We start from the raw sequence: 14939 nt of genomic DNA, 5'->3' as shown, positions 1-14939 counted from the left end.
CTTTACTGGGTACGCCTTATATACCGCTTTTGGGCAACCCTCACAACAACTAAGAGATCCATTCGAAGAACACGGGGACTAGTTGAAGTAATGAGCCTCCCATATGGGGAGACTCATTACTTCAACTGAGATAATGAAAAATTATTTCATTTTTTAGTTGGAACCTTAGGCGGTTCTCGAAAAAAGATAGCGAAAAAAATTATCCCTAAAGTCGAGACTAAAAGGAATGTATAAACCAATGCTTCCATAGATTCGATCGTGGTTTACAATTATAGCTTCCACACCTATTCATTTGGCATCATTTACCATATAAAGAAAAGGAAAGAGTCAAAGAAAAGATGGTGATTCAAGTCAAGATTTCTTCAGTACCCTAACCCTATGTCAAATCAAAAAAAGAGGCGAAAGATACCAGAGCAATGTTGTATCAGACTACTTGTCTCTTTGTAGTTGGATCCCCAAGTTTTTGGAATGCTCCAAATTCCACTTGAGCATCCAAATCTGGATCAATGCCAGCAAAAACATCTCTGAACAAGGTTCTAGCGCCATGCCAAATGTGTCCGAAAAAGAAGAGCAAAGCAAACGTAGCATGGCCAAAAGTGAACCAACCCCTTGGACTGCTACGAAAAACGCCATCAGATTTCAAAGTAGCCCGATCTAATTCAAAAATTTCACCTAATTGGGCACGTCTAGCATATTTTTTTACAGTCGCAGGATCACTATAACTGACTCCATTGAGTTCGCCACCATAGAACTCAACAGTTACACCTACTTGTTCAACACTATACTTTGATTCTGCCCTTCTAAAAGGAACATCGGCTCTAACAATTCCGTCTCCATCTACCAAAACTACCGGAAATGTTTCAAAAAAGGTAGGCATACGACGTACAAAAAGCTCGCGCCCTTCTTTATCTCTAAAGACGGGGTGTCCTAACCACCCAACAGCTATTCCATCCCCGTTGTCCATTGACCCTGCTCTGAATAATCCCCCTTTTGCTGGATTATTACCAATGTAATCATAAAAAGCTAATTTTTCGGGAATTTTAGACCAAGCTTCCGATAAACTCAGATTTTGGGCTAGTCCGGCGCTAACTCTTCGATATATTTCTTGCTGAAAGTATCCCTGATCCCACTGATAACGAGTGGGACCAAATAATTCGATTGGGGTAGTTGCTGAACCATACCACATAGTTCCAGCAACAACGAAAGCTGCAAAAAAAACAGCAGCGATACTACTGGAAAGTACAGTTTCAATATTGCCCATACGTAATCCTTTGTATAGACGTTGAGGCGGACGGACACTAAGATGGAATAAGCCTGCTAATATGCCCAATGTACCCGCTGCAATATGATGAGAGGCTATTCCTCCGGGAACAAAAGGATCAAAGCCTTCTGCGCCCCACGCTGGACTTACGGGTTGTACTTTTCCAGTTAGTCCATAAGGATCGGACACCCATATTCCAGGACCATACAAACCTGTTACATGAAATGCGCCAAAGCCAAAGCAAGCCAACCCTGAGAGAAATAAATGAATTCCAAAGATCTTAGGCAAATCCAAAGATGGTTTGCCCGTACGTTCATCACAGAATATTTCTAGGTCCCAATACACCCAATGCCAGATAGCTGCCAAGAAGCACAAGCCAGAAAACACAATATGTGCCCCTGCCACACCTTCATAACTCCAAATACCGGGATTCGTTACAGTTCCTCCTGAAATACTCCAACCACCCCACGAATTGGTTATTCCTAAACGAGTCATGAAGGGTATAACGAACATACCTTGTCTCCACATTGGATCAAGAGCGGGGTCAGAGGGATCAAAAACCGCTAATTCGTATAAAGCCATCGAACCGGCCCAACCAGCAACTAGGGCTGTATGCATTATATGGACAGAAAGCAATCGACCGGGATCATTCAATACGACAGTATGAACACGATACCAAGGCAAACCCATGGAAATACCCCTTTATCAAAGAAAAATAGACACTATGTCACTTTATTTTATCGCATTGGAAAAGACTATACTATGTATCTAACCTTTTCAGTAGATTCCGTATGAGAAAGGGTTAATTTTTATTCCGTTCCATTGAAAATAATGGAACAATTCTGTTCGTAAGAACAAAGAGAAGCAGATCTATTCTATACCCGATAAGTACCAATACGCAATGGGAGGATTAGTTCTACTTTCGGGAAACGAATGCATAGATACTTGTTTATTACTCCAACGATTGATCCGTTAGTTAAAATTTTTCTTTATTCATTCTGTCTTACTCTATAAAATAAACCTTCCAATTTATGTATAAAAATCTATGTATAAAATACAATAAACAGAAAAAGGGATGAAGACGATAAAGCCATTGTTATGTTTCCACATTAAAGTGAAGTATAGTACTCAATTTTTTCTTTAATTTAATGCCCGTTGGTGTTCCAAAAGTACCTTTTCGGAGTCCTGGAGAGGAAGATGCAGTTTGGGTTGACTTATAGTGCGACTTGTCAGACATATTGGGTTATATGGAATTTACCCGTTCTCTCCCTCGATCGAAATATCCTCTGTTTCGCCTAAGAAATATTGTATTGAGTGAACCATCAATCATTCGGAGCGTGAAGTGCAATTAGATCAATTTATTTATTTTGAGGATCAATTAGGAGAATTTATGGTTGACTTGGAAAAATAAAAATAAAATAAAGTAATAAAGTATCCAGATAAAATAAAGTAATAAAGTATCCAGGCTCCGTTCAGAAAATACCAAATTGGTAATCCATGTAATGTATGATTACCGCTTGTATCATAAACGATTCTTATCCTTATTATAGGAGTGATTTCAAACGTCCAACCAATAACCAACGGAATAGTATGATGAGTACATCGAATGATTGGGGAAAGGCATGAAACGAATTGAAAAAAAAAAGTCGTAACAAAAAGAAGTGGTACTGAGACCATTTGCCCTATATGTGCAAATGGAATTCGGACAGATCTTTTCCCGGAGTAGAACATGAACCTAAAAGAATTGAAAAGGCCCATTCAGAAACAAGAAAATTACATCGTGATTTGAATGTCGATGAAACAATACATCAATGAGAGAGATTTGTTCAATTTCAATAAGTTCAGTAAATTCTTTTTTTATAGGTAAGGAAGCCAAAACTCATCTCATGTCTTTTTAAAAATGGAAGCTTTATTAGAAAAACAAAAACCTATTACAGAAAAAAAAAAAAAAAAAATAGAACTGGAATCGACACATTGATTCTTTTTTCGCAATTTTTTTGAACCGTATGCATCCAAAGGTGCACGTACAGTTCCTAAAGGAACCAATTTTGTCCTAATCAACCGACTTCATCGAGAAAGATTACTTTTTTTAGGTCAAGAGGTTAATAGCGAGATCTCAAATCAAATTGTTGGTCTCATGGTATATCTCAGTATAGAAGATAATACTAGGGATCTTTTTTTGTTTATAAACTCTCCCGGCGGATGGGTAGTATCAGGAATAGCTATTTATGATACTATGCAATTTGTGCCACCCGATGTGCATACAATATGCATGGGGTTAGCCGCTTCTATGGGATCTTTCATTCTGATCGGAGGAGAAATTACCAAACGTCTAGCATTCCCTCACGCTTGGCGCCAATGAGTTTTTATTTGAAAAAAAAAAGAAAGACTATGCCTTCGCCATATTGAATATGAATAATAAGTAATAATAGCATGGCACTTCGAGTTCGATATGAACAAACCATTATTGTTTTTTCATAACATGAGATTTTGTATCGAGATAGTAGTATGAAACAAAGGTTATTTCCGATTTGTTGATTTTATGTGTCGGGGGTACATTTCAGCGTCACAAACCATTTTTCTTCCACACCAGAAGTTTCTTTCTGATATTTATGTTATGGAAGAGTACGAAAATGAAAAAAAAAAAGATCAGTTTTCCTTATTTGATCGTATCAGAAAGGCACTTTGGGATTGCTAAATCACAGACGAGATAAATATATAAAGCAACAGAACCATCATAGTATTTTTGACTCCTACGAAAGGAAGGGTGGTAAATGGATCATTCAACGATCTGAATCAGATGGATTCTCTTTCTTTCTTAGATAGAATAGAAGAGAAGAAAAAAGTAAATTCCATTGCGGAGCCGTATGCAACGCACAGAAGATGCCTGTACGGTTGTTCAATTTCTTCTTGTTATTTTTTTTTTATCCCTTACATTAGCCCAATCATACGAGATAGAGGAACCGTTCATGATGTTATATCAATATCAATATATTTAGGGTCATGATTCATCAACCTGCTAGTTCTTTTTATGAATCACGAACAGGGGAATTTGTCCTGGAAATGGAAGAACTACTGAAACTTCGTGAAACCCTCACAAAGGTTTATGTACAAAGAACGGGCAAGCCTTTATGGGTTGTATCCGAAGACATGGAAAGGGATGTTTTTATGTCAGCAACAGAAGCCCAAGCTCATGGCATTGTTGATCTCGTAGCGGTCGAAAATGAAAATACCGGGGATTTCGTGTAAATCCATTTCAAACCATAATTCGAATTTTCTGTGATTTGGTATTGAATAGAAAAAATTCATAATCATCAATCCAATCATCAGGTTAAGATCGATCTAAACCAACCCATTCCATTCTAATTCTATATATACATATATATATATACGACATGCCAACTATTAAACAACTTATTAGAAACGCAAGACAGCCGATAAGAAATGTTACGAAATCTCCCGCTCTTAGAGGATGTCCTCAGCGTCGAGGAACATGTACTAGGGTGTATGTGCGACTCGTTCAGATCATGAGTTCGAACAAATGAGACAATTTTTCCAGTGTCAATGACCTGGTACCAATGAATAGGGTAAATGGAAAAGATCTATCATATACCTATATTGTGTATGGAATTTATGGTTTCCATTGGTGCAAATCCAATCACCTAGATTTGAGATGAAAAGCAATTCCCCATTGGTAGCAAATAGTTATCCATTAAGCGGAGGAAATAGTATTATAAGAAGCAAAAAGATTATGCGCCTATTGTTAAAAGAGCGGACTAAGAGGGTCAGCTACCTAGCCAACTTTCCTAATTAAATGCCGTCACTGTATAGATAACTCTTAGTGTGAAAAGAGTTATTACTCTATAATTGATGGGTAGAGCCAAAGAGTGTGAACTATACAAGTTCACAATACCATTTGGTTAAATGAAAGAAGAGGCTCCGGTGTATAGAGAGGACCTCACCGTTTAAGAAGTAACCATAGAAACGATGGAACCCACTATTTTTTTTGAGTATCATTATAATTTCTTATTTGCAGGTGAAATGCCTGGACGGAATAAAAAATTGTGGTCAGGAAGGTTATAGTAGCAAAAGCCATTGGAATTTATATTTTATATATCGGAATAATCCGTTTTGTTATTAATCGACCGTGAGAGGGGAAAAGGATGACTGAAAGAATCGAAATCAATTAGTTATTCATTAAGGTTTAATTTGATTCAATGACCAGAGTTAGACGGGGATATACAGCTCGGAGACGTCGAACAAAAATTCGTTTATTTGCATCAACCTCTAGAGGAGCTCATTCAAGACTTACTCGAACGATTACTCAACAGAAAATGAGAGCTTTGGCTTCCTCTCATCGAGATAGAGGCAGGCAAAAGAGGGATTTTCGTCGTTTGTGGATCACTCGGATAAATGCAGTAACTCGTGATAATAAGGTATTGTATAGTTATAGTAGATTAATACACAATCTGTACAAGAAGCAATTGCTTCTTAATCGTAAAATACCTGCACAAATAGCTATATCAAATAAGAATTGTCTTTACATGATTTCCAACAAGATCATCAAATAAAGTAGATTCTAAAGTAATATACAGTACAGGAATGATTGAAACAGAATTCCCCGGAGAAGGAACTCCGGGAAAATAGAATAAAAAGAAATTAAGATAGTAATAGGAATGAACGAATATGTTTCAATAAAAAAAATTTTCTCCATTTTTTGTTTCTTATAACACAGGAACCCGCTCTAGATTCTAGGCCTTTTCGAACAAAACATCAATCTGAGCTTGAGTTACAATTGGAGTTTTGAGTCAATTGAAGAGTATGTCTATTTATTTTTGGTTCTAGGACCAGTAGTTCTGGGGATCGACTCGGCTCTCTCAAATTGTTTCTCATTATTAAGAAAAGGTAACAAAGATAAAATACGGGCTTGCTTTATAGCAATAGTAATTAATCGTTGTTGTTTCAAAGTCAATCTATTCACCCGCCTAGATAATATTTTTCCTTGTTCACTAATAAATCGACTAATTAAACTCATGTTTCTATAATCGATTCGATCCCCCGATCCAATTGGGGGCAAACGCCTACGAAAAGATCGCTTGGATTTACGAAAAGATTGCTTGGATTTATCCATGGTTTATTCCTTATTTCTAAAATTCTATTTCTTTATTCACTTCAGTTCAGATCCGACCAAAATAGGCTTTGATTTGTATACATTATGTATATTATATATCTTATACATTATGTATATTATACATTATGTATATTATATATGTTAAATATATGTTAAGTATGTTAAATATATGTTAAGTTCTTCTAAATATATGTTAAGTTCTTCCTCTTCCTTGGCGAGAGCGCACACGCGTTCTGTTCGATCTATTTCTTTATTTCTCCATGAATCGTATGCTTGTTACAATAGCGACAAAATTTTCTCAATTCTAATCGACCAGGCGTATTGTGTCGATTCTTTTGAGTAATATATCTAGAAATACCTGGCGATTCTTTATTGACATCATTTCGGGCACAACTGGTACATTCCAAAATAACTATGACTCTGACATCTTTACCCTTGGCCATGAACCTCCTTTGAATTTTGGATCGGCTTAACTCTTCTATTTTCGATCCGAGCTGAAGAAGAAGAAAAGAACAAAAAAAATCGATAGAAGTTACTAACTAGAAATGGAATTTCTAAGTATTTCGTTGCAATTATCATTTCATTATATAATGATAATTAATATTATATTAATGGAGTAACAATTTTACTAGAATAATAAAGTAATAATTTAATGGAGTAATAATTAAATAATACAATTTCTTTCTAACTCTCAATTGTTCCTATCCTAAATCTCAATATTTTATTAATATTTATTTTATTTATTATTTAAGTTAAATATCTTCTTTCTATGCTATGATTTCGTGGAACTCGCCGTAGACTGGATCCACATTTTCATTTCTGTTCTCCAAAATTCGATCTTCGATCTACCACATTTTTGCTGAGGTTCAATACACTTTTTTCTTTTCCTTCCTATCCTAAAGAACTGAAAAAATAGGGGCGAAATTCGAAATTTTAGTCACGTGGAATTGTATCTCTAATTTTCTTCATTTCTTCGCATATCAATCAATAACTAGAATTAAAAAAAGGGGAATGACAAGGCATCCGGAAATAACCGATTAATTTCTATCAATAGGCCTGCTAAAGACCCAAACCATAGAGTACTTAGCACAGGTGCCACGGAGAGATATGTTTTTATATCTCGCATTGAAAATCCTCCTTCTATTATGGATTGTAATACATATATGGTCAGATGCTGTAGTTCAAGATCATTTGTATTTTTTTACACGGAATTCCTAACTAAACAGGATTCCTAACTAAAATAGATATGTACAATGAAGCAATAGATTTTTTTCTTTTTTTGTAAAAGAAAAAAAATCTAATCCCTTGTTCCTGAGCATTACTGATAAATATTAACTTTTTTATACGTTAGGTTTCAGATGTATATAATTCTTTTATTATATGAAACCAAAAAGAAGAAATGACAAGAAAATTGTATATAGATGGAGGAGAAAATGACGATATGGAAAACAAGACAGGGATTTTGTACAATGAAACTGTACAACAATTTTGAAAAGGGATGTAGCGCAGCTTGGTAGCGCGTTTGTTTTGGGTACAAAATGTCACGGGTTCAAATCCTGTCATCCCTACCTATTACTTCTCCCATGGGCAGTAACGAGGGATTCATTGAGATCGATTAAAATTGGACATAATCTTCCGGTCTTGCATACTATATGTATGCAAGACGTATTGGGGGTAGAAAAATTACTTTTCTTTACAGTACAGTCGTATCTCCTGTCATAAGGATAAGAAAGCGCTCTTAGTTCAGTTCGGTAGAACGCGGGTCTCCAAAACCCGATGTCGTAGGTTCAAATCCTACAGAGCGTGATTCGGTTTATTTGATGTCGAATCACAATAAAATAATTAATAATTTAACAAAACAAAAAGTTGAATTGTAACTTGAATTTGACCTCCTTCCTGCAGGAGGTCAATCAAAAAAAGAAAGAAATATTACTCAATCAAAGGTCCAACTGATCACCACGTCTATATTGTAAATATGCGGTTACGAATAATCCTGCTAAAGTAATAGGAATTAGACCTAAGACGATTCCAAATAGAAAAACTTCAATCATTTCGGTTTGTTTAAGGGGATAAAAAGAAAGGTAAGATCTATCCCTAAATATTAATCTGAATTATCCGTGAATCTCAATGACCAAGAATTGGCAATTGATGTGAGAAAGAACCATAGAATACCCGGAATCTCAGAGAAATATTCGTTTTTATCAATTTTTCATTCAATTCATTTCAAATAAGTCGTATCTTGTTCAAACCAATGAATAGAGCTGAGGTTATAGTTAAAGCAGCCAGTAGAAAACCGAAATAACTAGTTATAGTAAGCATGAAAGAGCTAAATTAGATATGTTCTTTTGCTACATATGTTGATAAAACACTTACCTAAGTTTCAATTTTTACAAAATACGACGGCAAGAAAAAATCAATTGACAGAATTAGTTTAGTTCCAATTGAAAATTCTGGATTCATCAGTCATTATAGATAAGACTAACTAAGAGTGACATAGGTAGAAAAATTCGATTCATCTGCTGTGACATTGACCGATCCTATGATTCGGAATCAACAGATTCATTGTGGAATTTGTGAGTTGAATAAAGTATTTGTGAGTTGAATAAAGTAATAGTAAAAGTAAGTAAAATATAAAGTATAAGTAAAAGTAATAGTAATTAAGAACTGTGCCGTGTAACTTCATTCAAAACTTAAATTACTTATGGACTTATACTTAAATATTAAATAAAATATTAAATAAAATATAAGTAATTTAAGTAATTTTGGAATAAAAGAATTGGATTTGAAAATTCCATTTTAATCATTTCCTTTCTATTTCAATAGGATCTAATCCTTTTTGGAACGAACGGCCTGATACTATTTACCTTTTATTTATTTTAACTCATTGGACTCAGTACAGTAATAGGTTGCTTAATTGCCCATAACATAATATTTCGAATGAAAAGAAAAAGGTGTCCCACGATCTATCGAAAAAAATAAAACCTTTACTCTATTTTTCATTTTTATATTTTTATTCTTTTTTTTCAGGTCCAACTCGATTCAAAGACGAACAACTTCCATTATCCTTTTAGATTCTATATTCTGTCTTTCCATATCATGGAGTTCCATACTTCTAGTTTGGTCAAGAAAGAACCTTTGTTTTGGATCTAATACAATAACGGTTGCATCACGAATATGGATTGTTCCAACTGGGTTCTGTTTCTTTCATGTTCTGTTTCTTTCACTAATATAGTATATACTATTGTATTTTGTATTACAGTATATTTATTGTATTATACGACCAACCAATTACTTGAAATAAAAAGATTTGAACAAAAAAACTTTTAACCAAAAAATGGGTTTATTATAGATTTCGCATACATATAATTGAATTGTGTGAATATTATAATATGCTTCATAAATTATTAGAAACCATCGATTCACGCTTTTCCAAGATCTTTACTTTCTATTATGAATCCAATAATGGAAATCTTATAAGGAATTTGAGTAATTTTCTATTGATCTATTGAATAACATAGAGTTATGCATAGACAAGGAACAAAAAAAGAAGAAAAGAATTATGTAGCATTTCGGTACCGATCGAGACTGCGTTGCTGTGCCAGAGGAAGGATAGCTATACTGATTCGGTATACTTGAAATAAACCTTTGGTACAAAATTGACGATCTCACAAAGATGCAATATCAGTAGTTTTCCATTTACTGATCCCATCTTTCAAGGAATCGATTCCCTTTTTTGAATGTACAAAAATTTGTGGAGCTCAGAATGTCTGGAAGCACGGGAGAACGTTCTTTTGCTGATATTATTACCAGTATTCGATACTGGGTCATTCATAGCATTACTATACCTTCCCTATTCATTGCGGGTTGGTTATTCGTCAGTACGGGTTTAGCTTACGACGTGTTTGGAAGTCCTCGGCCAAACGAGTATTTCACAGAGAGCCGACAAGGTATTCCATTGATAACCGGCCGTTTTGATTCTTTGGAACAACTTGATGAATTTAGTAAATCCTTTTAGGAGGCCCCCAATGACCATAGATCGAACCTATCCAATTTTTACAGTGCGATGGTTGGCTGTTCACGGACTAGCTGTACCTACCGTTTCTTTTTTGGGGTCAATATCAGCAATGCAGTTCATCCAACGATAAACCTAATTTGAATTATAGAGCTATGACACAATCAAACCCGAATGAACAAAATGTTGAATTGAATCGTACCAGTCTATACTGGGGTTTATTACTCATTTTTGTACTTGCTGTTTTATTTTCCAATTATTTCTTCAATTGAAAGAAAGAAAGAGAATAGTAGGAATTCTCTTATCCCATTCGGAAAGATACCATCCTCATAATTATCCATGACTGTTTTTGTCTCTAGCACGACCATTTGAGAAAATGTGGAGGAAAGTAGGGGAAATGGCCGATACTACTGGAAGGATTCCTCTTTGGCTGGTTGGTACTGTAACTGGTATTCCTGTGATCGGTTTAATAGGTGTTTTCTTTTACGGTTCATATTCTGGGTTGGGTTCATCTCTCTAGTAATCGGATAAACCGGATTGTAGACATGAAAGAGTAAGAAAAGAACTCAACGGGACCTTACCCTCCTTTGTCTAATTAGAGCGATAAGGTCCCGTTGAGTTCTTTTCTTACTCTTATAGGAAGATTATGATCTATTCCATAACATACAAATTGGCCAGTCAACATAATCAAAATATTATATTCGTAGAAATGAAATGACAAAACGGATCCTTTGCTCTGATGTTTCAAACCACTCTATTCTTTTGTTTCTTAATAATGTTTTTGAAGAATTGAATCTATTGATTGATTCATAGTCTCTGTTCTTCCTTTCCTCCATAATATTAACTCTTATGAAGAAACAAGAAAAGAGTAATCAATGGATTTTCTGAATAATACAATATTATATAGATTTCTACGCATGAGACATCCTGCAAATAATTTCTATACTAAACTACTAATAGAACTTACTCTATAGAACTTACTCTATAAAACTCTATAATATAATTTGTTTGAATAATTTCTCTTGAATAATTTCTCTAAGTTAAAAGTTTAAGTTAATTGAAGAAGTTCTATTTGCTCAATCAATTATTCCCCTAATCCTTTCTCTCTTTTTGTTTGTCCACAACTTCCTATGAATCTAACCAAAAGAGTTCTGGTGGACCCGGAAAAGAAGGAATGGTAATCTTTGACGAACAGGAGAAAAAATCATTATTATTTCGATATAAGACGACACAAGAAAAAGGATTTTCCGCCCTTTTCTTGTGTCGAATAGAAGACTCGTAAGACTAGTAATCCCTCCTAAAAGGATTTCTTTCTTTCATTTTTCCCATCCTTGCTCTGTATTCTCTTTCTTTGTATGTCTATTGTCTATTACTAAGAATAGGATACAAGTAATGAATTCCAGACATCCCGCAAAACGAAAAAAAAGTATAAACAAAGCAACCAAAAAGGTTTACAGATTTTTTGATCATACATAATTGTATGGATCAAAAAAAATTCGGCGCTTTTTACCAACTTGATGTTAAGGAATCTCTGCACCTAGAAATTCATTTCGTACAATTGAACCTTTTCAAACTGTTTCTTTTTAAGAACCAAAAAAACTTGTGCCAAAATAACAGATGCCAAGAAGAACAAAAGACCTTGGACCCGTAATGGGTCTTGAAGCACTATTTCTGCATCTCCCTGACCAAAGCCTCCCACATTGGGATTGCTTGTTAATGGTTGATCAAGCTTGATGGATTCACCCTCTGAAACAAGAAGTTCTGGTCCTGGAGGTATAATATCAACCACTTGATGTCCATCCGATGCATCAACTATGGTTATTTCATATCCCCCTTTTTCTTTACGTACTATTCTGCTTACTATACCTGCTGATGTAGCATTATAGACTGTATTGTTACTTTTGCTACCATCAGGATAAATCTGACCCCTTCCTCTGTTCCCACCTACGTATATGGGATATTTTAAGAAGTGAACGTCTTTCTTCGTAGCAGGGTCGGGGGAAAGAATGGGAAAGACGATTTCACTATATTTCTGACCGGGAACAGGACCTATCACAATAATATTTCTTTTGTTGGGACGATAACTCTGAAAAGACAGATTTCCTATCTTTTCTTTCAACTCAGGAGAAATACGATCAAGGGGGGCTAATTCGAATCCGTCGGGTAAAATGAGAACAGCCCCCACATTCAAAGTCCCCTTTTTACCATTAGCAAGAACTTGTTTCAGTTGCTTATCATAAGGGATTCGAACAACTGCTTCAAATACAGTATCAGGAAGCACAGCTTGCGGAACTTCAATATCCACGGGTTTATTAGCTAAATGGCAATTGGCACATACAATTCGTCCCGTTGCTTCTCGCGGGTTTTCATAACCCTGCTGCGCAAAAATGGGATATGCATTTGAAATAGATGCCCGAGTTATTACATATATCATGATCGATACAGAAATGGATCGAGTCATCTCTTCCTTTACCCAAGAAAAAGTATTTTTATTTTGCATGTCCAATCATTGATCCCCGAATTTCTACAATAAATTAGATAGGTAGCTAGTATAGTTCCCTATACACGAGTCTGTCATTGTACTGGAATAATTGTACTGGAATATAGGACGAATACCTTGAACAGATAAAAGTATAAAGAATTAAGTCAAATTGAAAATACTTTCTTTATACACGAAGAAAGATTCTGATTTGATTGATATAATAAGATCAAATGAGTTCTTTATTCATTCATTGAATGATAAATTACTACAAGCGAAGGAGATACACGATTTAAAAAAAGGAAGATCCAATATTTCACAATTGTATCTAGAATAACTGGAAAAGTGGAAACAAGACCAGATATAATTTGATCGTTATGATCCAATCCAAAATCGTTGTAGACCGAACCAATCATTAGTTCCCAACCATGGGTCGAGTGAAATCCGATCCATAAATCAGTAACTAAAAGAATAGAAAAAGCTTTTATTGTGTCACTTAAGTTATAGAGGAATTCCTGAACCCAAGAATTAAGAATGACGAGTTCTTCATTACTCAGAATAAAATAACCACTTAGAATAGCGAAACAGATTATATTTGTCGAGAAATGCAAAATGATATGGAGATCATATTCATTGTGTGCTTTGACTAATTGTATTGTTTCCTTGTGTATTTCTATATGAAGTTTTTGTATATGCGTTTCCGGGTACTCCTTTATCATTTCGTCCAATAGGAATAGTTCTTCTAATTCTATGAATCTTTCCAGAACGTTTTTCTCTTGAATATGATTCAAAAAATTTTCGGATTGCCTGGTATTCCACCAATTAGTAACCCAAGGTTCCAGACATTTATTAAATGAGAAAGAGACCCACCAGGGCAAAAATACTATAGATGCGAGATATGGGAGGGAGGCCGATGCTTTCTTTTTTTTCATTTTTTTTTTTCTGTGAATTGAATTGTTAATGAACCTGCTTCATTCGTTGACTCTATCTGATCTGATATTTCTTTGAAGCACGAGTTGTATAACAAGGTATTGACCTATGGGTCTATTCCTTTCCTATTATTGTGTAATAATTTTATTTTTTTTTTGATTTAGAAGGAATATAGACATAGAATAAGAGTTCTTTTCGGATGAAAATGAGAAAAAAAGAAATAAATATTATTCCAGATATCTCAATTGGGCAAATTTGAACCAATTTTATTTTCATTTGTTCCTTTCGATGAATACTCGAAAACCCACTTGAAGTAACGAATCGAGTTTCGAGACGAAAAAACTCCCCCTGGATCAATTAATTCTTTCGAAATGTTTCACCGTCTAACCAGAAAAGGGTATCAATTCCAAATCTTGGGCCTAAAAAGATGAATTCTGTATTACGAAATACATGTTCGGATAGGTTTGATGAATTTATATCTATACTTATTAGATTAGATTCGTTAGTTAGATTAGACCTTTTTCTAGTATAAAAGAATGAAGAAACTTCAGTTGTATTAAAAGAGGAATTAGCAAGTTCCTTCCCCCATCTTGAGAAAATATTTATTCTTCATTTTATTCTTCACTTCAGTTCGTTTCAAAATACTTCAATTGGTACGCGCAAGAAATAGGCCAATTCGGCAGCTTTTTGTTCAATTTCTCGTGGAGTAAAATTCTCATCAGTACGAGTCAAGGGAATGGCTCCTTGGCCTCTGATTTCCATATAAAGGACACGACGAGTATAAAGACCCTCTTTAACCTCTATTCTGATTGATTGGATATCTCTCATAAAGAAGCGAAGGAAGATGCGACGATTTATTCCAGGAAATCCCCAGCGAAAAATACACACTATTCCTTCTTTTCTATCGAATCGGTCATAACCGCTACCTACATTCCACGAAATTGTGCACCACAAATACGAGCTAATGAATAGACCCGCGATCCCGTAGAAAGACATCACGATCCCTTGTGGAAAAAAAATGATTTGCTGAGATGTAAATACGGGTATCAAATTCCTACCAAGATAACTGGAAGTTCCAACCACTAAGAATCCTAGTGAACCTAAAAAAAGGATACAGGCCCAGCAA

General features: G+C 35.0%; 2 protein-coding genes and 2 non-coding genes across 4 annotated transcripts in view; 2 read left to right on the top strand and 2 right to left on the bottom strand.

Annotated features, from left to right (window-relative positions):
- The window catches only part of LOC135654771 (photosystem II CP47 reaction center protein), a 4442-nt gene extending 2160 nt beyond the window's left edge, over nucleotides 1–2282 (bottom strand). The window contains exon 1 of the mRNA XM_065175661.1: nucleotides 1–2282. This exon is cut by the window's left edge and continues 2160 nt beyond it. Within this exon, the coding sequence (XP_065031733.1) occupies nucleotides 425–1951 (1527 nt within the window). The 5' untranslated portion in view covers nucleotides 1952–2282 and the 3' untranslated portion in view covers nucleotides 1–424.
- A 4317-nt stretch (nucleotides 2283–6599) lies between these two features.
- LOC135654772 (cytochrome f) lies at nucleotides 6600–13536 on the bottom strand. The gene has a single exon (XM_065175662.1). The coding sequence runs from the start codon at nucleotides 12902–12904 to the stop codon at nucleotides 11942–11944; it is 963 nt and encodes a 320-aa protein (XP_065031734.1). The 5' UTR covers nucleotides 12905–13536; the 3' UTR covers nucleotides 6600–11941.
- TRNAP-UGG (transfer RNA proline (anticodon UGG)) lies at nucleotides 7887–7960 on the top strand. The gene has a single exon. It is a non-coding gene; the product is annotated as a tRNA-Pro (tRNA).
- Nucleotides 8125–8198, top strand: TRNAW-CCA (transfer RNA tryptophan (anticodon CCA)). The gene has a single exon. It is a non-coding gene; the product is annotated as a tRNA-Trp (tRNA).
- Nucleotides 13537–14939: the final 1403 nt, after the last annotated feature.

The sequence above is a fragment of the Musa acuminata genome, unplaced genomic scaffold (genome assembly GCF_036884655.1).
Source record: "Musa acuminata AAA Group cultivar baxijiao unplaced genomic scaffold, Cavendish_Baxijiao_AAA HiC_scaffold_76, whole genome shotgun sequence".
Classification (NCBI taxonomy): Eukaryota; Viridiplantae; Streptophyta; class Magnoliopsida; order Zingiberales; family Musaceae; genus Musa; species Musa acuminata.
This window is presented reverse-complemented; position numbering and strand designations above follow the sequence as displayed.